General features: G+C 42.3%; 1 protein-coding gene across 6 annotated transcripts in view; it reads left to right on the top strand.

Annotated features, from left to right (window-relative positions):
- Nucleotides 1-1,991: 1,991 nt before the first annotated feature.
- The window catches only part of LOC109911155 (poly(A) polymerase type 3), a 328,417-nt gene continuing 318,679 nt past the window's right edge, over nt 1,992-11,729 (top strand). For 2 of the 6 annotated variants that reach the window (XM_048599804.1, XM_048599803.1), the window contains exon 1: nt 1,998-2,064. In XM_048599804.1, coding sequence (XP_048455761.1) covers nt 2,036-2,064 — 29 coding nt within the window. In that variant the 5' untranslated portion in view covers nt 1,998-2,035. Of the gene's footprint in view, nt 2,065-2,111; nt 2,509-11,729 lie in introns of those variants that run through there. The other 4 variants (XM_048599809.1, XM_048599808.1, XM_048599805.1 and 1 more) reach the window with 4 other exon arrangements.

The following is an 11,729-nucleotide window of genomic DNA, read 5'->3' as shown; positions in this document are numbered from 1 at the left end:
TCATGTTATGGCTGTACGAGACATTTGTGAGGCCACTTTTAAAATACAGTTTTCGTCTCCCTGGTATCGGAAAGATGTTGGTAAACTTGAAAGGGTTCAGAAAAGATTTACAAGATTGTTGCTGGGATTGAAGGGTTTCAGCTATAGGGATGGGGTTGAAAACGCTGGGGCTTTTTTCCCTGGAGGCTTGGAGGCTGAGAGGTGACCTTATAGAAGTTTATAAAATCATGAGGGGCGTGGATATGGTGAATAGCCAAGGTCTTTTTCCCAGGGTATGGGAGTCAAAAACTAGAGGGCATAGGTTTAAGGTGAGAGGGGCAAGTTTAAAGGGGACCTGAGGGACAACATTTTCACATGGAAGTTAGATCGTGTATGGAATGAGCTGCCAAAGGAGGTCATAGATGTAGGTACAATTACAACATTGAAAAGGCATCCGGATGGGTACATGAATAGGAAGGGTTTACAGGACATGGGCCAAATGCTGGTAAATGGGACTAATCAGTTTAAGATATCTGGTCGGCATGGACAAGTTGAACCAAAGGGTCTGTTTCCATAGTGCTATGACTCTAAGTACAAATATACAAAGTAGGAGTAGGTGTAGGCCACTTGGTGCAGCAAACTTGCTTTGTCATTCAACAAGATCATAGTTAATCTGATTACTGTACATTTCTATTGATCCCCAGAAACCTTTCACCCCATTGCATATTATGAATCAATCAATCTCTGCCTTGAAAATATGTTGGTAAAAGTATAAACACTGCTACCACTGCGTTTTGAGGAGGAGTGTTCCAATGACTTATGAACCACCATATGAATAATATTCTCCTCAACATTGTCTTAAATGGACAGCTATTTAATTCTAAACAGTGATTCCTAAATCTAAATTTCCCCACAAGAGGAAACACTCTTTCCATATCTCTCGTCTGGACTCCTCAGGATTTATATCTCTCACTCGTCACCTCTTACTTTTTTGGACTATAGTAGATAGAATACCTACTCATTCTAGATATTTGTTTAGCAAATCTCTGAACTACTTCCAATGCATACCTATCCTTTCTTAAATAAGGACCAATATGGTGCACAATATCCCTGATATAGTCTCACCAACACCCTGTATAACTGAAACCTGATCCTCAACTGGTTGGGCAATTTGGTAACTAGAGAAATATTGTTGTGAATAGAGTCTAAATGAAGCTTGAAGGGCAGTTCTAATTGAAATGGGGGAGTTTTTTTTGCCAAGGTGGAAGTACCCAAGGAGGTGTAGAAAGTGGCATTAAGTGGTCAGAGTTTTTGTGATGGACATTGCTATAATGGCCTCAATATCTTTGTAATGTCAAAGGTCCTGAAAATGGGAAGTTTACTTGGAGGTCAGATCACAGGAGTGAGAATTTGTTAAACTGATATGAGGTTTAAGCCTTAAACTATTGTTAAATTCTTAGGGTCAAACAGTAAATTTCAAATTACAATCAAAGTAAAAGGGAAAAAAAGAAACAAACAAAAATTGCTGGTGAAACTCAGCAGGTCTGGAAACATCCCTGGAGAGAAAATAAAGTCAGAGTTCTGAAGGAGAGTCACTGGTCTCAAAACCTTAGCTCTGTTTTTTCTCCACAAATGCTGGACGACCTGCAGAATTTCTGCAGCAATTCCTACTTTTCTTTCAGATTTCCAACACCCGCAGTGCTCTTGCTGACATCCAGGAGTATGCGCATTATGAACAAGGCTGGAACAAAAATAGCAATTGCTGAAGAAGCTCAGCAGATCTGGCGACATCTGTAGAGGAAAAAGCAGAGTTAACGTTTCGAACACAGTGACCCTTCAGAACATTTTATCAATGAGGCTGTGCTTCCGGCTACTAGGGACACGCGCACTAACAACGAGGCTGTGCATACTGACAATAGGGAGCATGCGCACTATCAAAGAGGCGGAGCTGGCTGATATCAGGGAGCATGCGCAATATCAGGGAGCTTTGTGCTGCTCAAAAGCACTAAGGAGCTTGCGCAAAAGGGCTGTAATTGCCAAGCTCCTTGGTGTCAGCATGTATGGAATTTCCGGACTGTTTTACGCGTAAGTGCGCATGTGTAATTGGGGAGAGTGCGGCGACGTGCTGACGAGAGAGCATGGCGTTGTGTGCGCGTTGACGTAAGGGGAAGGTGGCGCCGAGGACGCCGAGCCGGCTGGTGCTGGCTGCGGCGGGTTTGTTGTTTTTGTCCGTCTGTCGCCATGTTGGGACCGGTCGCTTTGTTATAAAGGAGGAGCCAACGGGGAGAAAAGGAAGAAAGAGGGTGTTGTCGGCGCTGGGAACAAAACAAAAGGAGCGGCGAGTTTACAATTAAAAGTGTAACTGTAGTGGGGGAAATTCCTTCAACATCCGAAGGAGCGATTTTCTTCCCCCTCATAAAAAGGAAATAAAAGAATCAGTCTCTGGGGCGCAAGGATGAGAGTGAACCTCGGTGACCGTTAGGGAAGGGGGAGCGGAAGTGGAACGGAACCGGGCCGAGCCATGCCATAGTGAGTACCGTATGGTGAGCCGGGGAGGGGAGACAGGCTGCTGCTGGAGGCGACTGCAATAGCCCCCCATTGGGAGCCGGTAGGCCGCATGCCGCCAGTGCGTTCAGGCCTTTTAACCCCATCCCCCTCCTACCCTCCGCACTCGTAGGAGACTTGATCTTAATTTTAACTTACCGTTGTCTAACTGTAGCAGACTTCGTCTTATTTGTCAATAACAGGACGTTTTATTCGTGTGTTGGCCTGTTGGTGAAGAGAGAGGGTGAAGGTTTTTTTTTAAATATCAGCATAGTTTCAGGTGGTTCGCGTTTACAGTAGAGCTTGTGACGAAGCTTGTCGGCCACGATTTCTGTTTGGAGCGAACCTGTTTTAAAATACTGGGTTAGTTATTTAAAACACTGAATTGCCAAAATTCTACTTATTGCAACCCTCTTTCTTTCCCAAACCCGCATTCTTTGTTCTAAAACACAAGATCTCCATATAGTTGATAAAATCAAAAGGGTATGTCCACGTTCTAGCGTGTTAAAATGATGACCTTTGCAAGCAACTTTAATTGAAACCAGTACAACGGGCAGTGCCGTATGTCTCTCTGCGCTTGCTTGGAAAAACTGTATAAAGTGAGCATGCTTCCTTTGGAGAAATTTGACATCTAGCAGGAGAACGTTTGGTCCCCCTTTTAATCCAGGTAGCTACTTTTATTCTGAACATAAGCCATTTTCCAGTGTTAGTCAGTTTTGAAACAATCGAAGTGAAGAGTCCAAAATCTTACCAGCCCATTGGGGTGCTCTCTTTATTAGATAGAGACATCAGATGGTAGTTTAACCTGAGGGTCACCACCGCAGGTGAAGGAGAGAAATTGAAAAGGAGACTCCTCCATAGTCAGCTGGTGTGGGAATTGAACTCTGTCCGATTGGCATCATGCTGCTTCACAAATTAGCTGTCCAGCCAACTGAGCTAAACCTCACCCCACCCCCCACCCGAAAGGTCTGCTTAAGAGAAAAATAGTGGCTGCTACATTTTGACTTTGCAGACAACATAGTCTGAAGAGTCAGCCTGCAGTGACAATTTATCTTCACAACACATCGTGATGTGGCTGACTGAAAGTGGCATGAAGACATTGAAGTGATCTTTGTGCATAGTTGCTTATTAGAGAGGCACAAGTATTACTTTTAAGAAAGTTGCAGATGTTGGAAATCTGAAATGGTGAGATATTGGGAATATACAACACATTATTCAGAATCTCCAGTCAGTATCTGCAAAGGAGAAAGCTGGGTTAATGTCTTTGGCCCGATAAACTTTGAGAAGAGCGGAAAAAAGGGTTAAACAAGGTAACAGCATTTTTCAAATCCACAGCACTTTAATTTAGAATGAAAAGGCTGTAGATACAGAATACGATACATACAAATTCCTTGCCATCTGAATATATCACTGATCCTTTAGTGTTCATTTGGTCAGCATCCTGGAACTCCCTCCCTAACTGTGCATGGGTGTACTAACACCAAATGGGCTACAATGGTTAACCATCTTCAAGGGAGCTAGGGATGGGCAATGAACACTGGCCCAGCCAGTGATGCTGACATCCAGTGAATGAATAAGAAAAAAAATTATGTAATAGTTGCTTTTTCAAAATTGAAGTCTTTGACAATTAAAGGGTTGCACACTGGATTTGAAATTCTCTAAGGGGCAGAGATAAACAGTTGTGTTTCCTTCCTATCTGAAACACAGGATTTGGTACTGCTACCTCTTGCTAATATCAGTTGACTAGACTTGAGTGTTCTGGACACAATTGTTTTCTGGTTGAGACAAAGATCTTAAATGTAGTTAATGAGAGGTTGGTAACAAACCTTCAGGAGGACACATGAAGTGGCAACTCCAGTTTAAAGTGATTTTGTTTTGGTAGGAAAACTGAAAAGGCCATCATGGTGCATATTCAAAGGAGCTACAGAAAGAGTGATCTGGGGTTGAATATGAACAGATCTTTTGAAGGTGAACATACGAGGTCCATGAAGCTAGCATTTGAAAGGCATTGTTAAGAGTCACAGAGTACAAAGCAAGAAGTTGTAATAAGTCTTTCATGAAAGTGTTTAGGCCTCAGCTGGAGAATTGTTTAACCTTTTAAACACCAGCTTTAGCAAGAATGCCAAGGCCTTGAGGATATAGAAGAGATTGTAGATGCTGGAGTCAGTTCTTGCTATCTTTTTTTTATTCATTCGTGGGATGAGGCGAGTTGCTGGCTAGGCAACATTTATTGCCCATCCTTAATTGCCTAGAGGGCAGTTAAGAGTCAACCACATTGCTATGGGTCTGGAATCACATGTAGACCAGACTAGGTAAGTATGTTAGTTTCCTTCCCTAAAGGATATTAGTGAACCAGATGGGTTTTCCCCAGCAATCAACAAACGGTCATTGTTAGACTCTTAATTCCAGATATTTATTGAATTCAAATTCCACCACTTGCCATGGCGCGATTCAAACCCGGGTCCCCAGAACATTTATCTGGGTCTCTGTATTAACAATCCAGCAATAACACCACTAGGCCATCTCTCTTATTTCCGGATATCATTTTAGTCCGAGTTAATCCAGTGTGGAGTTGGAGGAATACAGCAGGTCAGGCAGTGTCAAAGGAGCAGGGGAGTTGACATTTCGGGCCTAGACCCTTCATCAGGTCTAAATGGAGGGTCTAGGCCCAAAATGTCGACTCCCCTGATGCTGCTTGACCTGCTGTGTTCCTCCAGCTCCACACTGGATTGACTCAGGAATGAGAGACTTCAGTTATGGGGAGAGCTGGGGTAAGTTCTATTTAGAATGAGGCAAGGAGATTCGATTAGAGGTGTTCAGAGGATAAAGCCAAATGAATTGCTTTCAGTGGCAGAGTGCGCTGTCACCTGAGAGCACAATTTTAAACTAATTGGCAAAAGGACTGGAGTTAGAAACAGGGCCTTCAGCCCAACCTGGTTTTCTAAACTGAAATAGTCCATTTGTGTGCATTTGGCGGATATCCCTTTGAACCTTTCCAATCTATGTACCTATCCAAATGTCTTTTAAATGTTATGATTGTATCCACCTCTGTTGCTTCCGCTGGAAGAATGTTCCATATACACACCGCTCTGTGAAAACGTTGCCCATCTGGTTCCTTTTAGATCTTCCCCTCTTGCCTTCAACCTACGCCTTCTAGTTTTGGACTTTCCTACCTTGGGGAAAAGACCACAGCTATTCACCTTATCAATGCCCTTCATGACAGTATAAACCTTTTATAAGGTCATGCCTTAGCTTCCTAGGCTCCAGGAAGAAAAACCCCAGTCTATTCAGCCTCTCCTTCGAACTCAAACCTTCCAGTCACAGTAACATCCTTGTAAATCTTTTCTGCACCTTTCCAGTTTAACAACATCCTTCCTATAGCAGGCTGACCAGAACTGTACGCAGTACTCCAGATGTGGCCTCGCCAATGTCTTGTATAGAATTAACATAATGACCAAACTCCTGTACTCGTGCTCTGACCCATGAAGGCAAGCGTGCCACGCACCACTTCCAAGGAACTATGTACCTGAACCCTTAGGTCCTTCTGTTCGTCAACACTCCCCATGGCTGTACCATTAACTGTATAAGTCCTGCCCAGGTTTGTCTCAACAAAATGTAACACCTTGCATTTATCTCGCTTAAAGTCCAACTGCCATTCCTTGGCTAACTGGTCCAGTTGATCAAGATCCTCTGTAGTGTTGAGATAATCTTCGCGATCCACTATACCACCAATTTTTGGGATCATCCAGAAACTTGTTAACCATGCCTCCTATGTTCTTATCCAGATTCATTCATAGAAATGTCAAAAAGCAATGGATTCATAACCAATACTTGAGACATGCTGCTGGTCACAGGCTGCCAGTCTGAACAACGACTCTACCTCCAGGTGGCTTGCTCTCCCTGGATCCTATGTGATCTAACCATACTAACCAGTCTACCATGCGGAGCCTTGTCAATGGCCTTGCTAAAGTCCAAGTAGACAATCTCAGCTGCTCTGCCTTCATTTGTTCTCTTGGTCATCTCTTCAAAAATACTCAATCATGTTTGTGAGGCATGATGTCCTGTGCACACAACCATGCTGACTATCCCTACTCAGTTTTTGCCTTTCTAAATGCATGTAGATCCTGTATGTCAGAATCCCCTCAAACAACTTGCCCACCAAGAAACAACTGTTTTAAATGGTGAGTTGTTATAATGTGGAGTGCACTGCCTGAAAAAGTGGTGGAAACAAGTTTGGCAATAACGTCAAAAGGAAATTTGGGTAACTATTCGAAGGGGAAAGAAGATAGTTATGTAGATAGATCCCAGGATTGGGATAAGTTGAATACGTCTAGTCAAGTTAACAGTGTATGTCAAATGTTCTGTCATATGGTTCTGTTTTATTTAATAGGCATAATCTTGATGTGCACCTTCCCCTATGTTGAGTGTGATTACTTTAAAAGTACTTTAAAATGAACAGTACATTGAAGATTGTTCAATATACAAAAGGCCAGATTTGGAAGAACTCTTGGAGGGTTTTATGGCTGTGGTCTGGAGGAAGTGGTAGGGACTCATAGAATCTTGAAGTTTTAAATCTGAAATGTTTTCTGAGAGCACGGGTCATGGAGGTTTGGGACCCGAAGGTTAGTATGGAGATGTCATAGATTTTGAGCTGAAGCTTATGGGGATTAGAAAATTGTATTTGATCTTTGGGGTCTTTTACTTGAGGAACTGTAGGTTTGAAAGAGCCAAATGGATTATCTTAATCTTTGTAAGACCATAAGATCGCAACCAGAATTAGGCCATTTGGTTCATTTGAGTATGTGCTGCCATTTGCTCGTGACTGATGTATTTCTTGACCCCATTCTCTTGCTTTCTCCCCATAACCCTTGATTCCCTTAGTAATCAAGAACCTATCTATCTCTGTCTTCTATACACTCATTGACATGAGTTCCACGGAGTCACCACCCTCTAGCGGAAGGAATTCCTCCATATCTCTGTTCTAAAAGGGTGTCCCTTCGCTCTAAGGCTGTGCACTTGGGTCCTGGTCTCTCCTAGTGGAAACATCTTCACCAAGTACGTTCTATCTCAGCCTCTCGATATTCTGTAAGTTTTAATCAGATTCCCTTCTCATTCTTCTAAGTTCAGAATACAGACCTAGAGTCCTTAACTGCTTCTCACTTGACCACCCCTTTACCCCGGATCCTTCTTGGAAACCTCCTCTGGACCCCCTCTGCGCTAGAACATCTTTTCTTAGATACAGGGTCCAAAAATGCTCTCAATTAGTGATAAAGATGCCCACGATCTCCTTGTGCATGGTGCATGGTGGATGGGGATGGGGATGGCACAGCATTTGAAGAAATGGATTGCAGTGGAGGTGGTTTTCAGAGGCCGTTCACTCATTTAAGAATGATCTTGGGATAGTGCATATGTTTCACTCGACAGTGTGAAGGCCAGCTGTGCTTACTGTGGTCCGGGTAGATGTGAGAATTGTTGACCAAGTTAGTTATGCACCAGATATGTTTCAGTGCAGACTTGGACTTTAGGCACAGGCATTACAGATGGAATGCACAGAGTGGAATACATGATCAGTCTATTTTCTAGTGAAACAAGTTTTCAAACTGCATTTTTATACATTTAAACCACCACTGATGTGCTGATGAGCAAATAATGAATGGAGACTTGCACGTTCACTAGCACAAATAAACATAACCCACAATAATTAATTCGCATCTTTTAGAAGGGCTAGAAAATTGGTTTGAACTGTCTTTAAATTAATGCAGCCAGAAAATATAATCAAAGACTTAATTATGAAAATGCTGTATATGGAAGACACTTGGGGAAATTGATATGCAGGTGTTTTTGACTGTTCATTTGATTTTAAAAGCACATCCCATTTACTGGGAGAGTTATTTTCTCATTTTGTTAAATCTTTTTAATTTTTCCAGCCAATGCTTCATGTGTGCATGGTATGGATTTTCAACAGTGAGGTATGTGCCGTTAACTAGAGGACTGGCTGGTTCAATGGAAAACCAGAAGGACCAGTTTAAAATGTTTGTTTGGGTGAAAATGAGATCTGATTATCTCCACATTATTGTTATACTGTTAAGAAACATGTGGGTATGATTCTGTGAAAATCATTACACATTGGCTGTGTTTTCAGGTTTGAGTCAGGATTTGCACTGACCTGTGATTTTTGAAAAGTGGGGACATGGAAAAAGGTATCATGACTTTTTTTTTTCCCCCTTATCTGTTTGACTTTAATATTTTGATTCTCAGAGCTTGTGTGTTCATTGGCATTAACTGTGGGTGTCCTTCAAGAAGAATACAGTTCTTAGAAATCTAAGAACTAGGAGCAAGCATTTCAGCCCCGCGAGCCTGCTCCGCTATTTAACACTGTCGTGGCTGATCTCATCTTGTCCTCTGTCCTCAAACGTCCCAGCATGTATCACATTCTGGGGTAGTGAATTACACTGATTCATGACCCTCTGTGAGAAGTAATTTCACTTCATCGCAGTTTTAAATCTGCTACCCTTTATTCTAAAGATATGACTGCTTGTTCTAGATGGTCCCACATGAAAAAACATCCTTTCTGAACTAACTTTGACAGTCCCCTTTGTGTTTTATATACCTCAATTAAACCTCCTCTAATTCTTCTAAATTGAATATTGACCTGAACTGCTGAAATCCCTTCATAAGACAAAACCCTCATCTCTGGAGTCAATCTAGTGAGCCTCCTCTGAACTGCATCCAACACAGTTACATCCTTCCTCAAGTACTGGGACTGAGGTTGTAGATAGTAGTTCAGGTCCCGTAGTACTTCACAACTTTTATACTCTATTCCCTTAGCAATAAAGTCCATTCGCCTGCCTTTATTATCATCTGCACCTGCATACTAATTTCTGTAATTCATGCACAAGGGCGCCCAGATCGCTTTGCACTAAAGCACTCTGAAGTTTCTCCCTATTCCCCCTATAAGTTGCCTTTCTGTTCCTCTGGTCAAACTGAATAACCTCTCACTTATCCATGTTAAACTCTTTCTGCCATATTTTGACCTGTTTATTGAACCTATCCAGTTTGATTTATAAGTTTATTTTTTCATTGCAACATACTTTCTCATTTATTTTAGTCTCGTCTGCAAATTTGAACTAATCAATGCAGTATTGCTTACTCACCCCCTTCAAGCAGTACTTAAATGAAATTTGTATGAAAATGGGATTGTCTCAAGAACGTTATAAGCCATATGCAGAGTCCTGAAATTGTGGGCAAAGTGAAAATATGAAAAGGCTGCTTTCTTTAGGATGGGTTATTAATTGAGCAGCTGCTTCATTTGGGTTAAGCATATGCCAGTTTTGTGATCTAGGTTGAATTTGTTTGTTACCTAGGTTGAGGTAGGAAATCTGCATGTATTCTTGTTATGCCCACCTTAGCCAAGCACAATTGCCTTTGGTTTACTGCACTTCAATTCTAGGTTAACCTGTGGATGTAATTGAACTTGGTTCTGATGCTTGACGTGTGAAGCTTAGCTACCTGAATTCCTTGTGCATATAAAAAAGAGAATAAGACACTGGAGGTTGTCTGGTTTCTTTGGACTCTAGGGTCTCACAGCTTTAGTCGAGATGGAGCAGATCAAAATGGTAGAAAAGGAAGAAACCAAAAAGCTTAAGCATGATCACTGTATACCTTCCTAATGGCTCTTCTGGTTAGATGAGTGAGCAGCTGAACTGTAGGTTTGAATCTCTTCTATGTACTGAGTTGGCCTCCTTGCTCTCAAATGTGGTAGGACAAGAATTAGGTTTCAATTTACAAAAGAATGACTCTTTCGTGGTGCCGAGCAGCGTGGGCCAGAACCTTTATAATCCTATAAGATCTCTATCTTCCAAGAGCCAAGGAAATTGCAAGAAAAATCTGCAATTGTAGATCAAAACTTAAACCTTCATTGACATGAGAATTCTGCATTAAAGGATTGTGAATAAAGTGAAGAAGCAAATCAAAAGATCAAGTCTTGTTGGAAATGAGATTTGTAAGATTATTTTAGGATCAGGGCTTTAATTTTTTTTTTTGCTCATGGAATGTGGCATTGTTGGCTGGCCAGCATGTATTGCCTTTCGAGCTGACTTCTTGAATCACTCCAGTCCATGTCCTGTAGGTTGCCCACAATGCCACTAGGGAGAGAATTCCAGGATTTTTACTCAGACAGTGAAGGAGTGCTGATACATTTCCGTGTCAGGGTGGTGAGTGGCTTTGAGGGGCATTTGCAGGTGGTGGTGTTGCCATGAATCTAGTGCCCTTGTGCTTCTAGATGGAAGTGGTTGTGGGTTTGGAAGATGCTCCCTTAGGATCTTTGGCAAATTTCTACAAGTGCACCTTGTGGATTTTAAATACTGCTGCTACTGAGCATCGATGGTGGTGGGAATGGATGCTTGTGGATGTGGTGGCAATTTAGTGGGCTGCTTTGTCCAAAATGGCGTGAAGCTTCTTGAGTTTTGTTGGGGCTGTCCTCCTCCAGGCAAGTCGGGAATATTCCATTGTACTCCTGACTTGTGCCTTATAGATGATGGGCAACCTTTGTGGAGTCAGAAGGTGAGTTTCTTGCTGCAGTCTTCCTCTGCCCTGCTTTTGTTGCCCCTTCACTTATAAGGTGAGTTAAGTTGAGTTTCAGGCCAAGGATAACCCCCAAAATGTTGATAGTGGGGCATTCAGTGGTGGTAACACCATTGAATGTGTCAAGGGTTGATGGTCAGATTGTGTCTTATTGGAGATGGTCATTGTCGGGCATTTGTATTTTGTGGATGTTACATGTCACTTGTCAGCCCAAGACTGAGCAGTATCCAGGTCTTGTTGCATTTGAACATGGACTGCTTCAGTATTTGAGAAGTGGCAAGTGGTAATGAACGTTGTGCTGTCATTGGCAAATATGCCCACATCTGACCTTATCAGTGACCTCCCCTCCATCATGAAACAGCTGAAGATGGTTGGGCCTAGGATGCTACCCTGAGCTAACAGACCTCCAGCAACCAAAACCAACTTCGTATGTGTCAGGTATGACTCCAACCATCAGAGTTTTCCCATTGATTCCAGTTTTGCTAAGACTCCTTAGTGCCATACTCAGCCTTGATGTCAAGGGCTGTCACTGTCACCTCACCTCTGGAATTCAGCCGCTTTGTCCACATTTGTGCCAAACTATAATGAGGTCAGGAGCTGAATGGCCTAGCAGAACCCAAATT

This window comes from Rhincodon typus, chromosome 8 (assembly GCF_021869965.1).
Source record: "Rhincodon typus isolate 14 chromosome 8, sRhiTyp1.1, whole genome shotgun sequence".
Taxonomy (NCBI): Eukaryota; Metazoa; Chordata; class Chondrichthyes; order Orectolobiformes; family Rhincodontidae; genus Rhincodon; species Rhincodon typus.
Note: the sequence above shows the minus strand (reverse complement) of the source record. Positions and strands in the feature narration are given on the sequence as shown.